Source organism: Mytilus galloprovincialis, chromosome 4 (genome assembly GCF_965363235.1).
Source record: "Mytilus galloprovincialis chromosome 4, xbMytGall1.hap1.1, whole genome shotgun sequence".
Classification (NCBI taxonomy): Eukaryota; Metazoa; Mollusca; class Bivalvia; order Mytilida; family Mytilidae; genus Mytilus; species Mytilus galloprovincialis.
In genome coordinates, this window is record NC_134841.1 from 18,863,399 (window position 1) to 18,883,461 (window position 20,063).

The window sequence follows — 20,063 nt, forward strand, 5'->3', positions numbered from 1 at the left end:
AATTTTATTGTTAACTCGTCCTGAACATACATGAAATATTTGCACTGACTTTAAGCAACCAACAATCAATCAATTAAACCTGTCGACTAAAGATTTGAAAAGGATATATATCAACAAATGAAGGGTTGATGAAAATAAAGCTAAAATTTAGGTTTGGGATACAGGGAGTATAGGGTAAATAAAAGAGAATACATGAAACAGATATCCACTACATGTCATCAGCTGATCAGACTGGTAGGTGATTTATACCAAAATATTTTACAGTTGTACCTTAGACACCTACGAAGTACCTAAATAAACAAACACTTGTATCATGTAAATAAAAAATTTATTATCAGATTGTTGATTGTACATTAAAAGCAGAAGACATTTTCTTGGGATCCGAGGTTTCAATCTATCAGATTTTTGTCTGATAAGTTTTGATAATAATGCTTAATGTTGAAGATATCATGCATCTCAATAATAGATTTAAATCAAATAAAATTGAAGGATATTAAGTATAAAGAATCAGGGCATATAAGTTGTTAAATTTTTATCAAAAAGACTTAAAGCTTTCTCCAACCTAGCACTAATATAGAGCATATTAAATTCTGACATAGCCTTACATCTATATAAATAGATTATTTAAGTAGAAAAAGTAAACATTCAATATAAAAAAATATTCAGACTAGAACATAGAGCTTGATATACCCTGATCCCAAGTAATGTCACTATAAATGTTCTTTTGAGGTACAATATATATATTAATCCTGATCTTTATAATCCTCTATTGTCTAGATCTTTAACTTTATAAATTCTAACAAGCCAATGTTCTGATGTGTATGCCTCTTCTAATACATCCAATTCAAAATCTTTATTACCAATTTCTGCATTTCTAACTCTGTCATAACCTGGAGGTTTGCCTGAAAATGAATTTAAATTATGTTATGAAAAGGAAATTACATTGTAATTGATTACAAGAATGCACACATACTTTGACAGATTTGAAATTCACAAACACTTTACAAGTCATTACTGACAAGCTTGGGATGAAATAGAAGTATTTTTTCGTTAGTACCGGAAATAGAAAATTATTGAAAAGTTTAATTCCCAACAAACATTCAAAAGGTGTCTGACAGATAAAAAAGTGCTTATAAATCAGTAACATTTTTTAGCTTCTTACAAATATTTGTCAGGGTTATATACATAACATGTTCTAGATATAAAACTGTAAGTAGTGCTTCCCAGTTATATAAAACAAAAGCGACTACTTTTACCTCATTTCAAGTAACCAGTTATCTCTGCACTTTGCAGTTACAATAAATGTCTAACTTTTCCATGCTTTTGAATTTCTTTCAAGACTTTTATAAAATATCTTAGATTCAACATGTGACTTTTCTCGCAAGGAGCTTTGCACTTTAACCAAACAAGTCTTATAAATGTTTACTAGCTTGAACCAATTTTGACCATACTTCTCTAACAGCAAGTAAAAACTTCCACTCAATAGTTCTATGTACACATTAACTTACCTCCTTCTGTATAAACTTGTCCAAATCTATAATAACACATTTTATACATGAGACAGTTTAGAAGTGTGGGTGATCCATCTTTATCTATTCTGAATTCTCCCTGTGGTGTATAATAATCTGCCTCCTTTATATGACTTCCTCTGTCTGTACTCCCACCAATTCTTACCATCCATAAAAATTTATTTATATCTGAAAAATAAATAGCATATTAGAGTAAGATTTGAAGTTCAGTCATCTATATATCCTGACCAATTTAGGAATTGCTGAATTGACCAATTTGTAAAATTAATAAATAACTAATATTCTCTATTCTATATGGAATTGATGAATTGCACACATGGGAATTATTAATGGCAATCCAACACTGTGGGGATAGTGTGGTAGGGTAAATTAAGGAATTATGCTATTACAAGTCCTTTGAATGCTGATAAATTTGAAGATAACATTTTAAAATTTAATAACTGAAATCTTTAAGAGAAAATTTGAAAAATATCAGATGTGTTTGAGAAATATAAGAATTGCAGGGCACAATATGTTAATGCATTGTCAGGGAAAATGTTTGAGGGTATGGACAAGATGGAAAAGTTGAAATATGAGAGGCAAATTATGCAAAATGTATATTTTTAATTTCCATGATGTTATTAATTGATCAAATCTATATGTCTTTATTCTACACCTACCATCTGACGAGTATCCTGTTAAACCTCCAAATATAACAAGTACATAATTCACATCTAATTCTCTCATTATTTCATAGGATTTCTCTTCAGGAGACGCCATGGCCTATTAACAAGAAAAATAACAAAAACTTACAAATCATATTATTCCATACAATATCTAATGGATCTATTTCACTTTATTCAGAGACAGTAAAATTCAATTAACATATTAAAATTCTTAAGTTTAACAAGAGTGCACACGCTGAAATGTCTCGCCTTCTATACTAATCATTTATATTATGTTGATAGTCCTAAGTATAAAGCTTTAATATAACTGTCACATAAACTTAACATTAACTAAGATAACTAAACAAAGACCAATGAACCTTGAAAATGAGGTCAAGGTCAGATGAACCTTGCCAGGCAGACATGTACAGCTAACAATGCTTCTATATAACATATATAGTTGACCTATTACTTATAGTTTAAGAAAAATAGACCAAAACACAAAAACTTAACACTGTGCAATGAACCGTGAAAATGAGGTCAAATAAAACCTGCGCGACTGACATAAAGATCATAAAATATTTCCATACACCAAATATAGATGACCTATGGCATATAGTATTAGATAAAAAGACCAAAACTCAAAAACTTAACTTTGACTACTGAACCATGAAAATAAGGTCAAGGTCACATGACATCTGCCCGCTAGATAGGTACACCTTACAATTATTCCATAAAACAAATATAGTAGACCTATTGCATATAGTATGAGAAAAACAGACCAAAACACAAAAATTTAACTATAACCACTGAACCATGAAAATGAGGTCAAGGTCAGATGACACCTGCCAGTTGGACATGTACACCTTACAGTCCTTCCATACACCGAATATACTAGCCCTATTGCTTGTAGTATCTGAGATATGGACTTGACCACCAAAACTTAACCTTGTTCACTGATCCATGAAATGAGGTCGAGGTCAAGTGAAAACTGTCTGACAGACATGAGGACCTTTCAAGGTACGCACATATCAAATATAGTTATCCTATTACTTATAGTAAGAGAGAATTCAACATTACAAAAAATCTGAACTTTTTTTTCAAGTGGTCACTGAACCATGAAAATGAGGTCAAGGACATTGGACATGTGACTGACGGAAACTTCGTAACATGAGGCATCTATATACAAAGTATGAAGCATTCAGGTCTTCCACCTTCTAAAATATAAAGCTTTTAAGAAGTTAGCTAACACCGCCGCCGCCGCCGGATCACTATCCCTATGTCGAGCTTTCTGCAACAAAAGTTGCAGGCTCGACAAAAACTTGGGAGACAAAACTTTAAAAAATTTGGTCACAACAATTTAAAATTAGTTGGACAATTAAATATACAAAATAAACCAAAAGTCAAGGAAATACATGCATGATACCAAATGAAAAAATAACAAACCATCTGAATGCTGTAACTGTGCTAAGCAACTTGCTTTTATAAATATTATTTATATTGTTTTAATGCCTTGTTTATTGCAACTAAGATTCTTAGTTTTGTTAGAGAAATCTGTATTCTACTTAAAACTCAAAGTCCATTGGTTCTGTAGTTATTAACACTCATAAAAATATATAGGAATTAATTTAGAATAGAACTTCGAGAAATCATAAGCCATAATACAGTACCTGTCCAACTCTTGATATATGTGTATTATTCCATGTATTATTATCCACAAGAATTGTCCGATTAGCCATAGCAGTTATCTGGTACCCATAATCCCACCAAGACATCACTTTAGCATCCTGTTCAAAAAATAAACATGTTATCAGAATGATATCAAAATCGTGAAACAAAGCTCACAGCTCATCTTACCTCTTTGGAAGAAATACAATTCATAAATAGTGATTTTGGCTAATACTCCAAGTTCATTTCAATTAATGTGTGTACAACATATAGAAAGAAATTTATCTTACCTGTATATGTTAACCCTCAATTTTGTCCATTTTCAAGCAGAAATATGAATTTAGGCACTATACAGATGAGATGAAACAGAAATTTATGAAACAAGCATGCACTAAAATTGATAACATTATTATCAAACATTCCACTAACCTCAGCTGTGTTTTGTCTGAGCCAATAGTAAGCTTCACGGAAATCATCAAAGATAATTCTTCCTCCGTCTCCTGAACGAGCTGACAAGACAATAGATGGACTGGAATAGGCTTCTGATGTAACCCAGGTACAATGGAAGGTATAGGTTATTAGGAAAGCTGTCACCATAAAAACTACTGCAGAGGCAACCTAAAGTAAAATTATTAGTATTACTACTAACATGGCTATACTTTTAGAAACTTTTGGATTATAGCTCTTCATCTTTTATATAAGCTTTGGATTTTTCATATTTTGGCCAGGATCATCACTGAAGAGACATGTATTGTCGAAATGCACATTTGGTGCAGAAAAATTGGTACCGTTAATGTTGTTAATATAGTAGATTCAGCTTTTTCAGAATTTTCAATGTTATCATTTTGTCATTCTGACAGCAATGAGCATTTTATACTTTTTTCTCTCTCAAATTTTGAAAGTTAACTAAATAGATCATCCCATTTAGCAAATGTAACTAATCTTTTGAATAAATAATTTCATGCCACACAGCAAGTGTTTTGGAAAATGCATGGTAAGGTTCCTTGTTGTGTGTTTCTTGAATTATCAAAACCATGAATGGTAATACTTATCAAAATTAGAATTTAATTTTTATTGTACATTACGGTATATATCAATATACATATACGGATTTTTTCTTTACAAATCACATCTATTCATATAGTTTTCTGTCTTAATTTATATAAAGCCCTTGGTTTTTTTTTTTAATTTTCCTACCTCATTCTTCATTGGATAAGTGGCATCAGCTCTTTTGGATTTCTTATCTTTCTTAACATCCAAGTTCTTCATGTATGTATTGAGTGTGGCTGAAACTCCTATACCTGAGAGGATACACATGACTGGAGCCAATACTAACATCAAACGGACCATCACTCCCTATAATGAATAGTAAAATAAACATTCTAAAATCATAACAGTTAAGTATGGCGCTTTGTTTTTTTAGCTACACAAACTGATTCTAAATCAAAACACTTTTCAGACATCAAGAAGAACTATTTCAAACTTTCACTTAGATATTATAACTCATAATGAATCCATATCATATTAAGGTGGTACCTAACACTACAGGGAGATAACTCTGTAAAATCAGCTAAACGTTTTAATTACGTTGTGTTGTTTAGGGATTATTAAGCTTCTCCACGATCAAAATAAGTGCTTGTCAAACTGCTATATAACCAGTGTAATTTTTCTGATAAAACGGTTGGTTCAAATTTCTTAAAATTTTTATATTTTTTTCAAAGGGTCAAAGTAAATACTTTGTCAAAATTTTATGAAAATTAAACGAGCCAAATAAATTTTAGTTAAGGTGTTGGGTACCACCTTAAATAGTTTTAAATAAGTGTCTCACTGAAAATATCAATCAATGATTGTGTTATATTATATCCTATTGCTGTTCCCCTTTTAAATAAAATTGAGAATGGAAATGGGGAATGTGTCAAAGCGACAACAACACGACCTAAAAGCTTTTGTCTGCTCTATGGTCAGGTTGTTGTCACTTTGACACATTATTTAGAGTGGGGGCTTATGTTGAGCTACTATGTCACTGAGGTATGCCATACATCTCCATTTAAACATATTTATAATATAATTTATTAACTTACAGCAAAGTAGATACTAGTTACTCCATACATAATAATAAAGATGTTGGCATCTGTCAATCGACTAAAACAGAAGTATAATCCAGCTGAAAAGAAAAAAATACAATGAAAGAGAGAGTTACATTGGTCATCACTAGTGGTTTGAAAGACAGTCTTCAAACTTAGCTATAGCCCAGCCTTGTCAAATTTTCTTCATTCGTGTAAAAATCATCTCTACAAGTCAACAGAAGCTGACTCAAATTTTTCCTGGGCTATAGATTTTAAAGTCAATCATAAGTTTATTAAAACAAACTTCAATTGTACAAGAAGGATGTCACAATCAAACTATAGTTTGACCCCTGCCCTTGCTGTGGTTCCTCTAATTTGTGGTGAACCATTGTTTAAACTGCAAATGGTATTTGATATCTCTCAATATATTCATAATAATTCTAAAACACAACCAGCTGCTTTATACTACTAAAGAGCAATATTACACAAGGTGTAAAGCTTTATATGCTCATTCCACTTTCATAACAAACCATAAAATAAATCAATCTCAAGAATAAGCATTTTTATTTTTAAATATCCTTTATATACATATTTAAATATCACACCTAAACAGGTGTTTGAATGAAACAGATACAACACAACTTTTTTCTACAATTGTTATAACACATTTGTTTACCTAGTATCAACACTTTATAGTTGACAAAGGTTCATATACAAAATAAAGCATTTGTAATTCAACATACATGACTATTGCTATACAATAACTTACCTGGGAACAAAAAGACTAAAAGCTGTAGATCAAAGTAGAAAGAACTCCATGATGTAGGTTGATGTTCTGATACTGAGGCAATGATTGGGATGTTGTTCTTAGCATAGGAAGGATCCAACAGGGAGTAGAAACGTCCAGTCCAGGGAGAGATTTCTTACATTGTCAAGGTTTTTTATATTCAATACATCTTATTGTTTTTGACTTTAAGTCAATTGATATCTGTTGTTCATCATAAAAGACAATTTAAAATATTCTTTAATAAACTCCAAACTGAGATTAGAAGAAGATATTTGATATTTGTATTAGGCACAGCTTTACTTAAGTTAATGTTCTATTTGTTTTCTTTATTATGTGTTTATATAACAAAATGGACAGTTTCTGAAATCAATACATAATAAATGTTTTTTAAAACTTTAACAAGTAAAAAAACAAACAGTTACTGTTTGAGCTGACGATTTCCTTCACTAAAAGCAGACCAATCAAACAGTCTTACTATTTATTCCAAAAAAATTATGATGTTTAAGAAAACTGTATATATAGGATAATATGAACCAAATACATTGAAAATGTTTTTATCAAAGTTTATTCTAATTAACCTTTGACCCTTATTTCTATTAAAGCTTTTTCAGAACAGACATTAGAAGAAAATCTTTCTAAATATTTTTTTTATAAGTTGTAAAAGAAATGATGTGGAGTTCAATGACATTAAGACCTTAGTCTCTTTAAAGATAAATAGCTAATATATCAGTGTTGGAACTGTGGTTTAAATATAGTTTTGTGGTAAGGATACTGCCTGTAGCCGTGGCAACAGCACCAGCTGCTGTACCCAGAATTCCAACCAGTAGAACCATGGATCTGAAAAGAATGTTAAACTGTTCTGTGTTCAATCTGGAACGTACATAGTCAACAAACACATGGATCTGACACAATCCAAACACACCAAGAGCCTGAAATCATATATAATAATGATAATAAAGTTATTGATGATCAGAATAATAACATATTTATAAAACCACAAAATATGTGTAGAAAAATAAGAAAATAAAATAAAATATATTATTAAATTATCAGTCTTCAACTTTTTTCTGTAATGTATTGTAGACTGTTGTTTGTCTTTTTGTTGTTTTCAGTTTCTGTCATGATTTTGTTAGTCTCTCATCTACTTATAAGTCTTGATAATCCATTTTGTATCTTACGTCTATTATTTTAAGTTTGGTAATTTTAGACAACTTACAGCCATATGTTCACTGGACTGAACTGGTTGAAATCCAACAAAGGAAATCTGCATAGAAAGGATGGTACCAAGACAATACACCTATAACAAAATAAAGAATATTAGTCATTATGTGGGTAAGAATTATTAAGCTTTGATTATAAAACATTTGAGAAATGGAACAGATCACCTTTATGCCAAACTCACTACATAAATAAAATTATAAAATGAAAATTAAATTGCATTTTAATGTTTTCATTGAAGATCGTTATAGAGGGATCTATTCATTAGTTTTTGTCAAATTTCAGTTGCTAGGAATTCAAAAGTAATTCATGATATAAAATATATACCTTCTATCACTTATGTAACAAGATCATTTAAGATATGATATCTCACAAACAAATTATTCTCTACGCTGTTCAGACTGCATGTTTTACGAACAAATGTGTTCTTAGAACAGAAGGTGTATCCAGCAATTTTCTGATAAAGCTTTTAGTGTGACAAGGTGCGTAATTCAAAACAACACATACTACACTAGAGGCCAAGCTTCTGATGCTAGAAATTTCAGAGATAAAAATAATAAAATGTATACATAGTAAGTCTGACCTACAAATGTACAATTAACCTCTGATGCATGATTTTTTTATTATTAATTATTTTTGGCTTTTAACTAGCTGTCAGTAACTGCGAGTACTCTCCAATCGTATTTTCTTGTTAATTTGAACTGTTGATACTGTTTATAATGCTTTTTTGTTATTTTATATTTATATGGATCTTGTCTATATAACCAGCTTTGATTATTTGGAATATCTTCTAAGTTTCACTTCTTCTTACTACATTTGTATAAACTTCAAGATTTACATGTATTTTTTTAAAACCATTTTTTTTTCTAAAGTGAATATTTTCGAAGGGTTAAATATTTCGCATTGGTGTCTTGCCATCGCTTTGTTTGGACTTGTTTGTTTGCTTTTTGGCCTTGAATGCTTGTCCCTAATATTTTATTAACTGTGCATTTGCATTCAGATATCGCAGATCAAATTTATTCATTCATAGTGTATCAATGTACGTTTTTTTGATTGAGTTAAGCCTGCCAATTGATATTTTATGGTGTGTTTTTCTATGTTGTGATGTTATGCTATTGTTTCAGAAAAAGGGAGAAGGTTTGGATCCATTAAAATGTTTAATGCCCGCTGCAAATGTTTGCACCTGTCCTAAGTCAGGAATCTGATGTACAGTAGTTGTCGTTTGTTTATGTAATTTATATACATGTTTCTTGTTTTTTTTTTGTTGTTGTTTTTTTTATATAGATTAGACCATTGGTTTAACCGTTTGAATGGTTTTACACTAGTAATTTTGGGGCCCTTTATAGCTTGTTGTTTGGTGTGAGCCAAGGCTCCGTGTTGAAGGCCGTACATTGACCTATAATGGTTTACTTTTTTTAAATTGTTATTTGGATGGAGAGTTGTCTCATTGGCACTATAACCACATCTTCCTATATCCAATTAACAATCATACTTACTGTAGAATAAGCCACATATATTCTGTGTGAGAATCTACCAGTGGCCATCAGTGCCAACACATGGAGTGGTATCAAGTTGATTAGAAACACATATCCTCCCCATGAGGAAACCTGTAAAAAAAATTTCAAATGATCAGTAATGTTAACATAACTTTTAACATACATAAATTAGCCATTATCAAAAGGGAATTTGATAGAAAGCAGAACTCAATCTTTGCAACAATAATAAAACATCATGCAATGCTGGAAGAGTTATTTTCTCTGTAAGGTTTAAAGGAGACAGTAACAAAATTGCAATACAGAAAAGCTAGTGGATAATACAGGTACACAATTAATTCTTTTCAGGTTAAAAAAAATTTCAGAAAGAGATGTCAGATGCTGATGAATTCAGACTGCCCGTAATAAAATGTGTCCCATTGATAGACATGATGTTAAATCATCAAAAGATGTTTTCTTAATCTTTAAGTGAGGCATTTGGTAAACAATTCAACATTTAAAAGTACTTTTAACTTACCATGTAGAAGTAAGCCAAAGCACACAATGCACTCCAGAAAACTGATCCTGTTTTAACAGATTTGATCCACAGTGTATATGTCAACAGCATGCAAAAGATGGCGATACCTTCGTTGTCATAAGAGCCAGCAACAGATCTGGAGATGTAACCAGGAACAATGGAAATCATAGCTGCAGCAACTAACCCTGCACCAGCATCCTGTTATAGATAAATTCACAGTATATTCTAATCATCTGCTCATTAATTTATACTAGACAATACATATGATTAATTATCACAAAATGTCTTTTTTGAGAAAAATCCATGGTTACAAAGTAATGTTACATCCTTTGTAATATTTGTTCCCTATTAATATCTTATTCATCTTGTAATACTCTATAGTGCTACATGTATTAAATTAACAAATGGCTTGTTAACAAATCTTAAAATTGAGGAATGCAATTACCCTTTTAATTTCTTGCAACATTTCAAAAGGAATCAAAGAGCAGAATGCTCTGAGGGATACGATTGCCACAGTTTTCATTGACACATGTATAGCAGTTCTGTCAAATTTTCATTAAGCAAATGCGTGAGATTTGGTCAAAATTGAAAAGATCAAAGAGGAAAAAAATAGATCCAAGGATACTGCCGCAAAAAAGCATGAACATGCGCGAGTGTCAAGCATTTTTGGCCGGCAACCCTGGTACAGCTGGATAGTATTATTTTCAAAACTAATTCAACTGCACATGCAAAATGTAATAATCTGAAGTCACTCAACTTTAAAAATAGCCAATCCCGATTACAAGTGTATGAGCCATGTACTTATTGTGTTTTATCGAATTATAGTTATCCCGTACCATTGTAAACTCGTACCACTAAAAAAAAAGCTTGTACCAATGCAAACTCGTACCACTGCTAACACTTACCAACTTATTTAAATGCATTTAAATGGTGTTAAATGATGAATATACATGATATACGTTACTTTCACTCAATACTTCTTAAGTCTGTAAAATGTATATAATTTGAAAGTACAATGACCAATTTGTAGCTAATGTTCCTTGTATATAGGATAGAAAATACTGTGGCAGATGTAGATAATTAAAGTATTAACAGTTTCACCCGAAGAAAATATTAATTTTTCATGAATAATTAAATCTTAGCAGTTAGACAAAATGATTGCCAAAATTATTTTTACTGTCTATAAATAACAATGAAATGTAACTGATTCCTGTTAAGGGGTCCGGAATTTTCCCGCCAAAAAAGCACATGGCTTTCAACAATTGTAAACATGGCATTCAATTTGCGATCATGGATTACAGCTTTAATAGACAATACACAATAGACAATATTTTTAATTAACTTTTAATTAACTTAAATATATATTCAATTTAAGGTACAGTTAAAGCAATGTTTTAACTTTCTTCTGGATTATGGTCTACAGTGGCGGATCCCCTTTATAATCAAACAAATTTTTCCCACGAAAGGGGGGGGGGGGGGGCTGGCCCCCCTTGATCCTCCTGTGTTCTAGTTTGAAAGATCAGTTTAAACAATAATGCTTAAAAACATTCTTTATTTTTGTCTAAATTTTCATTAAAATCCTGTATAAAATTCAAGTAATTCAACTTTATTTTTATTAAGTTTACAAACAAAAACCTATAAAACATCATATTTTTTAATATATTTTTCTGAATGGTACGACTTCCCAGTGGTACAGGTTAACTTTTTTGGTACGAATGGCGTGGTACGAGTTAACTTGCTTCCGTATCTTATCACCGTAATTCTAGGAGGAACCCTAAACTGGACCCCTGTTGTGTTCACTTATCGCTACACTGACCTTCAGTGCGAAGCTATATATAAACTGGACCCCTGTTGTGTTCACTTATCGCTACATTCGGTGCAAGGCTATAGATGGAATGGTGGACCAGTTTAAGCTATATATAGAACGGCGGACCAGTTTAGGAGGAACCCCATTTCTTACTCTTAAATATTGAAGTTCCTTTGGGTCAGAGGGCATGACTCCTTTCCGTACACACTCCTCTGTTTAAATTGAGATCGTTCTTAATATAATACGACGTTTATCGGCATTAACGAGTTAATTTTTCTTGACGAATACTTCCGAAGGAAGGGAGACAAATCGAAACGATAATATGGAAGACTCCATTTCGGCTGAAGCGGTGTTATTCCGATAAAGCATAATTATGCATATGATTTAAAATTATGCAACAACAATAACCCTCAATAGCAGACAGACATAGAAAGAATCCCATGAGTTTCAAATTAATCAATGAAGCGGGGAATCACTCAATCTGATACCCCTTGAAATCGGGAAAACTATACGCATGCGCATTAATACATAAACAAACCGCGACTTGCGATTTGGAACAAGAACGTTTATTAAATGATATGATGAATGGTTCTCCATTTCTTCATGAGAGTACAGTATCAAATATCAGTTTCATAATGGTAAAATATAGAAATACTCCACTTCAGTTCCTATGACAGAAATAGAATTATCGATCGGAATTCAGAGAACTCTTGTAAGTTATCAAAACTGGGGTATTCCCTCTGACGTGTTTCTAAATTTATAAAAACACTAAATATAAATACTGTTTAATTCTGATTTTCCGTGTTGTTAAAACACGCATATAAGTCAAGGAAAATATCACACATGAAGATTTTGAGAAGAACATTACAGGAAAGTTGTTTATGTTCAATCTTTTTGCTTGTTTTTACCTTCTAAAGCAAGACAATCATAAGAATCTGAGATGTTGCTGAATGTTTAGAATAAAACGAATGACGTGAGGGAATGTAGCATGAGTCAACGGTAAAAGTCTACAGATTGCTTGACAGCAATCGTATCCCAAAAACACATTTTGGAACAAGAAATAAACTAAAATAAAGTTAGGAACCTCAATGCACATGATGTACCAATAACATTTTTGCAATAACAACTCCTTATGGATATAAAAGATTTGCTAATAAAGATAACCTAAACTTATCTTTTCAAACGTTTATAATATTACAAAAAATTTAATCTATAATTATAATTGTATTATGATATTTCCACACTATACTTCATCAAGTTCAATAATGTGTGTGTAAACTGGTATGTAGCTAACGTAGTAAAACTAAATAACAGTTGCACAAAAAATACACAAATATTCCTGATATCAATAGTGAAATGTGAGTATATACAAGTACCTTAAGTTCCTTTGTAAACTGGTAAGTGACCAATGTGGTAAAACTGGAGAACAGTGGTGCCAAAAATACACAAACATTCCTGATGTCAATAGTGAAATTAAAGAACCACATAAAATGGTAAAGCACTGCTGATGTTATCATTAATCCTGAAAAAGAAAAAAACATGCTGAGTTCTCGAAAAAGTGATGGTCCTAAGGATTTGACAATCAAAACTTGAAAAGGACAGGCACAATTTCAGTATTTTGCAATAGAAATGATAGTGAAAACCAGTATTCTTCCCCCAAGGACCACTGAGGGTGAAAAGATTTTAAGAACTATGATTTAAATGAAGTATTAATGTATTCATATGAAAGATACATTGTATCAGCAATGAGGATCAAGACTATAAGTGCTGATTTTGACTTGATACATTGTACATGTACATATAGCTTTAGTTTTATCACTCTAAACAAATATAACCAAATTTAGGATTCATGATGTCAGGCTGAAAGGTTGTCCATTAGGAATAGAAAACAGGTTTTCAAGAGTCTGAGAACTTAGTATTACTGACCCCATACATGTGATCATGTGTAAAATTTGAAAATCAGAGGTAAAAATGAATTTTAAGCACTTAATCTTTGTTTAAAAGACAGTTGAACACATATAATGTTGTGATGAACAAGTAATCAAAAAGTCAGGTCAAGCCACAGGTACTGAATATTAAAATATATGTTAATGAACCTCTTGAACATGTATCAGAACACCTCTATTGTTTACCTGGGTAAATAGTTCCTCCAATAATTCTTCCCAATGGATACCATGCTCTGTCATCAAACCAATTATGGAATTTATAAAATCCTTCCTCGGTTAAATATCTTGTGGTTCTGTAGTTGAAATAGGGATCAAACTCGTGGATTACACTTTCAAATCTCAATACAGAAAACAATCTAGTGGAAAATGCTGTAACGAACAAAACGGTTGTGTTAACATGGTTAACAAATTCATTCTTTTTATTGAATTAATGCATTTGTGCATTTGTTTTTTTAACCCTTTCAACGCTACACAAAAAAATAGAAAAATGGCTGCTGCTGCTGCATTTTTTTTTGTGTTCATTCATTAGAACAGTATATTCCTTTTCAGACTGTTGTATATTTTTTATTATAAGAGATACAGAGAAAGTCATTGCATGAAAAATGCTCAGGAGAGTATGAACTGTAATGTTAGACAGTTATTTCAGTAAAATTTTTATCAGGTTACCTGCATTTTCAGGTAATTAACAGGTAAAAGGTGTAATTTATTACATTTGTGTTGAATTTTGAATAAAAACTACTTTTAGTCTTCATCTATTTTGTTTTTTATCTGCCATATAAAAAAAGAAGACACCTATTGCTCGATTCCGTAGCGTATTGCACCATACACAACGTATTATTTAATCGTGGCACAAATCAGTGGCTCCGTCCTCAAAATTTTCAGTCGATCTCCGTTTTCCCCCCTTTTTCTACGTCTCGTTATGATTGATCAAATCATATTTCCCACACGAACTGAATGTAATACACACATTGAGATAACAAGAAACCTTTTAACTAATCCTCGTCGTCAGTTTCGCCATAGAAATGTTGAAATATTTCCATATTTACAGTTTCGTTTCCGATTTCCGCCATTTGCATTTGTCAAAATATTTGTTTTTATTTTCCTTCAATTTTCCTTCTACTGCATGATTTTACAATAAAAATTGAAGGGATTTCAAGTGCAAATGAGACCTTGCATATCCTCGATTCATACAAGGAAAAATTAGAGAGGACCCGAATGAATTCAATGAAAACCGAATGGTTTAAGAGTCCTTATGAAAAATCTGTTGTCTTCGCGGCATATGCCGCGAATAGCAGTGGCGGACGGCGTATGTCATCGCGGCATATGCCATGTATAGCGTTGAAAGGGTTAATAGATTTGTAGCAATGAAGCCATAACCATATAAAGATTTAAAAAAAAATACACTTATTCATGATTTAAAATTCAGTACAGATAAATGAAACTCAAATAAAACTGTGATAAAAAATTATCCATTACATATGTATCTAAACATTTGTATGATTTAGTTTGAAAACTAAGGTTCTATAAATTCCAACAATATCTGAAAGATGAGGTCTTTTGTCTTGTTTTAGAGCTTTGAAAATGTAAACAATTAAAAATTTGTCAAGAAGAAAGGTGTAAAGACATTTAAAAGACATGATTGTTAGCAGCACATTTAACATTTTACAAACTTTAAAAGACCTGACCATTTTCATAGCTATATATCCAGAAAAATAGGCTACCCATAAATGCCTCCAAATGAAGTCTAATTTTGATTATCATATTATGCATCTATCATATCTAAATCTTACATAAAACCATTGCTAAGGTTAGAACCATCATTTTCAACATAGTGTCTTGTTTCTCTGGTGATAGTCGGTATAACCATCCCAGTCCCCATGGCGCTGCTGAATTCTTCATATTTCTAAAAATACATTTTTTTATTCAATTAGTTTTAGCACATATTAATATTAACATAATAAACACTAAAATATGTTATTTGTGTCATAAATAGTCAGTTCACTTTTGGATACATCTCTAAATGAAAAATGTAAGACAGGGTTCGTAATTTCAAATATAAGCATTGCAGTATGAATTTTATCAATTTCATGGCTTCCTAACTATTCAGAACTACCAAGAGTAATTTTATAGGAATCCCGTTGCATTATAACAGGAAAGGATTCAGCAAGTCACTTGGAGCATGGGTCTCTGGGAGAGACTTTGCAGGAGTCAGTAAGATATTATAACATTCATGATTTCATATTTTTTTAATAGATTTTGAGAAATGAATTGGTTCTTCCACAATAAAAATTAAAAACACTAATTGTTCAAGCATGTCTGTGACAAATGAGATGTTGTCATATCTGTATTCCAAGTAACCTCCTTCAGATATGGATCCTTAGTTGAACAGGCATAGTGCTTTATATGCTATTTATTTCCCAGTTGTTGCAAATCTGATTTTATTTCAGGCATTTTGTATACTGCAATTCCTTGATTTCAGGTGATTTAATATCTCGACAAAGCGATGACATTATTAAGGGTGTTGATTGATATAAACCATTTGATAAATATAAAATGTTATAATGTTCATTCAATGTAAGAAATTATTCCTTTGACCTGCTACTGTATGTACATGTACATGTGGTTTGGGCTGTCAAGAGTGCCACATCACCAAAATAAAACATCATAAAAACTAAGCTTTTTAAGTATTTTGCAAAGTTTAAAAAGACCCATGATCATGAGTAGTTATATACAACAGTTTTTCTTCATACTAAATTGCTAATTAAGATTGTCTTGTAAACAAAAACCTACATAGAGGACACTTTTATCTTTTGCCGACAAGTTGGAGAACCGGCATATGTATAAGAGTAAGAAGTAATTTGATTGGCTAAATGACAAAACTCATTTGATTGGTTAATAGAAAGACAGCATAATAACCAACAACAAATGTATAATTGCATACACCAAAACGGTCTTATTGATAAAAAAAAATTATGAACTTCGAGTGAATTCAATCATTTTGAATTTGTGGTATTGGTGAACAGCTGAAACGTTAAAAAATATCCATAGATGTAGACCTTTTAGCGTTAATATTCTATTTAAGGTATAATCCAACATCCAAGGTTATGGTTGACTTTCTGAAATTATTTAACATCTCACCCCTTATTTTAATGATTTTGTATCTACATTGTGTCATAGATCAAATTTATTCGTCGTTCAGTGTATGTTTACAAGGCCGTAGCTACCCTTGAGGCAAGTGAGGCAATTGCCTTACTAAAATTTTGACACTGATTACTTTTTTTATACATAATATATCACTGATATAATATAGTCATTTGTTGTTCTATTTCAACCTTAATTTCTATATAACTTGTCATCATTCCTTTTAAACTATTCTTCCTGGATATAACTCAGCATCTCAACGGGTGATGTTTCTCGATAACATTAACCTAGTAATGATAATCCTCATAGATTTCTAGTTAAAAACAGGCCGGAGTCTTGCAGAAAAGGAAAAGCGACACTGAAAGTAAAGAAGGAATAATTCTAGTAAACTATTTTTTTTGTGAACAGAGTCTGAGTATTGTATATAACTTCATTAGAACAATCCAAAAACGATAAGTAGACTGACAAATCAAGTACTGGTATTCGGAAGGGGCAGTTCAGTCTGCGTATTCATTTCTCCGTTTAACCAACTTTTGACAAATCAAGTCATCGCAAGGGGGCAGTCCTGTCTGCGAATTCATTTCACGAACTTTTAAAATAAAAATACAGATAAATAAAATATAAATAATATGAAACATGCCGATGATGGATTAGTTTCTATCCATGTTTCTTTAACCTTAAAAATTGAAAGAATATCCCATATTCCAATTTGATATTATTGAGGAATGGTAGAACCTTTAACACAGGATTTTGTCTTTACTTATTCGGGACTACGGAATTTCGTTTCTTTATATTCGGGGTTTCGGAATCGGACACCCCATGCCCCTAACCCCTAAATTTATAGATTTTGGAACTAAAATACCACCAACTATTTCCAGAAATAATTTGAAATTATGGACCTACATGTAAACGTCAAAAACTCCATTCCAAATTCCCCTGTACCCATATCATATATACTCTATAGATAGAATCATATACATTTTTCTTATCTCATTCTATCCCTAGTTTGTCTACTCTTTGTCAGCATAAAAGCGAGATTAATATTTTGTAACTGCAACTGTATGATGGTGCTTACAGGAAAGCTTAATTCCCTTTTGCAAACAAAACTGTTACTACCGCTGCTGCTACCAAATTGCTGATAGAGAAGGAATTGGAAGAAGACATTGATTATTGTGTTGATGATAATGTGCTTCCTTTAGAAACACAGACTGCCCTGAAACGACTGAAAACTTGGAAAAGAGAATGCATGAGTGGCGAGAGATTGTGCGGGCTTGCCATGTTCATCGCGATAAGGATATCAGCAGACCAAATTATGATTCTGAAACGAGTTGACTGAACCGGTCATAGAAAAATTTGACAAACTCTACTAAATCGATGTTTGTTCTATGTTCTGGCAGCAGACTCAAATCAGTGATATTTGGATGATTATCTTGCATATAAATCTAAATAAAGTTGTTAAAAATTTGGTGTTAGTAAAAGTCTTAAAATATAAAAACTAGAGGCTCTCAAGAGCCTGTATCGCTCACCTGATTCTACTTGGGTTTTTGAAATCATATGAAAAAATATAAAATTTGGCTAAAAGTGACAACACAACCTCATTGATAAGGAAAGGAACATGTTTAATTTCATTCAAAAGTCCCCCACTGGCGGCCATCTTGGATGGCGGATTGGCTACAAAGTTACAACACTTGGTCAGCACCTCATAAGGAACATTCATGCCATGTTTGGATTTATTCCATTCAGTGGTTCTCTAAAAGAAGTCATTTGTATGCATTTCCCATAGGGTCCTATGTTAAACTAAGTCCCCTGCTGGCGGCCATCTTGGATGATGGATCTGCTACAAAGTAACAACACTTGGTCAGCACCTCATAAGGAACATTCATGCAATGTTTAGTTTTATTCCATTCAGTGGTTCTCTAAAAGAAGTCATTTGTATGCATTTCCAATAGGGTCCTATGTTAAACTAAGTCCCTGCTGGCGGCCATCTTGGATAATGGATCGGCTACAAAGTAACAACACTTGGTCAACACCACATTAGGAACATTCATGCCATGTTTGATTTCATTCCATTCAGTGGTTCTCTAAAAGAAGTCATTTGTATGCATTTCCCATAGGGTCCTATGTTAAACTAAGTCCCATGCTGGCGGCCATCTTGGATGATGGATGGGCTACAAAGAAACAACACATGGTCAGCACGGCATAAGGAACATTCATGCCATGTTTGGTTTCATTCCATTCAGTTGTTCTCTAAAAGAAGTCATTTGTATGCATTTCCCATAGGGTCCTATGTTAAACTAAGTCCCCCGCTGGCGTCCATCTTGGATAATGGATCGGCTACAAAGTAACAACACTTGGTCAGCACCACATTAGGAACATTCATGCCATGTTTGATTTCATTCCATTCAGTGGTTCTCTAAAAGAAGTCATTTGTATGCATTTCCCATAGGGTCCTATGTTAAACTAAGTCCCCCGCTGGCGGCCATCTTGGATGATGGATTGGCTACAAAGTAACAACACTTGGTCAGCACTCCATTAGGAACATTCATGCTATGTTTGGTTTCATTCCATTTAGTGGTTCTCTAGAAGAAGTCATTTGTATGCATTTCCCATAGGGTCCTATGTTAAACTAAGTCCCCCGCTGGCGGCCATCTTGGATGATGGATCGGCTACAAAGTAACAACACTTGGTCAGCACCCCATAAGGAACATTCATGCTATGTTTGGTTTTATTCCATTCAGTGGTTCTCTAAGAGAAGTCATTTGTATGCATTTCCCATAGGGTCCTATGTTAAACTAAGTCCCCCGCTGGCGGCCATCTTGGATGATGGATCGGCAACAAAGTAACAACACTTGGTCAGCACCTCATAAGGAACATTCATGCCATGTTTGGTTTCATTCAATTCAGTGGTTCTCTAAAAGAAGTCATTTGTATGCATTTCCCATAGGGTCCTATGTTAAACTAAGTCCCCTGCTGGCGGCCATCTTGGATGATGGATCGGCTACAAAGTAACAACACTTGGTCAGCACCCCATAAGGAACATTCATGCTATGTTTGGTTTTATTCCATTCAGTGGTTCTCTAAAAGAAGTCATTTGTATGCATTTCCCATAGGGTCCTATGTTAAACTAAGTCCCCGGCTAGCAGCCATCTTGGATGATGGATCGGCAACAAAGTAACAACACTTGGTCAGTACCTCATAAGGAACATTCATGCCATGTTTGGTTTCATTCCATTCAGTGGTTCTCTAA

At 32.5% G+C, this 20,063-nt stretch overlaps 1 protein-coding gene across 1 annotated transcript; it reads right to left on the minus strand.

Annotated features, from left to right (window-relative positions):
* Positions 1 to 306: 306 nt before the first annotated feature.
* LOC143071544 (dolichyl-diphosphooligosaccharide--protein glycosyltransferase subunit STT3A-like) lies at positions 307 to 16,547 on the minus strand. Its single transcript, XM_076245913.1, has 16 exons — positions 16,466 to 16,547; positions 15,466 to 15,578; positions 13,862 to 14,044; positions 13,106 to 13,251; positions 9,923 to 10,120; positions 9,409 to 9,519; positions 7,911 to 7,991; positions 7,467 to 7,623; positions 6,677 to 6,829; positions 5,923 to 6,005; positions 5,039 to 5,197; positions 4,271 to 4,459; positions 3,844 to 3,960; positions 2,189 to 2,291; positions 1,509 to 1,697; positions 307 to 902 (listed from the first exon to the last, which is right to left on the minus strand). Exons 2-16 carry the CDS (start codon positions 15,572 to 15,574, stop codon positions 757 to 759), a joined length of 2,124 nt encoding a protein of 707 aa, XP_076102028.1. The 5' UTR covers positions 15,575 to 15,578; positions 16,466 to 16,547; the 3' UTR covers positions 307 to 756.
* Positions 16,548 to 20,063: the final 3,516 nt, after the last annotated feature.

Excerpts from the sequence above, each read along its gene's own strand:
- LOC143071544 (XM_076245913.1), bottom strand. The coding sequence starts at position 15,574 with ATGAAGAATTCAGCAGCGCCATGGGGACTGGGATGGTTATACCGACTA. Across the intron at positions 7,992-9,408 it reads TATATGTGGCTTATTCTACA|GTGTATTGTCTTGGTACCAT; the intron begins GTAAGTATGATT and ends ATTTTGTTATAG. Across the intron at positions 3,961-4,270 it reads TCAGACAAAACACAGCTGAG|GATGCTAAAGTGATGTCTTG; the intron begins GTTAGTGGAATG and ends TTTTTTGAACAG.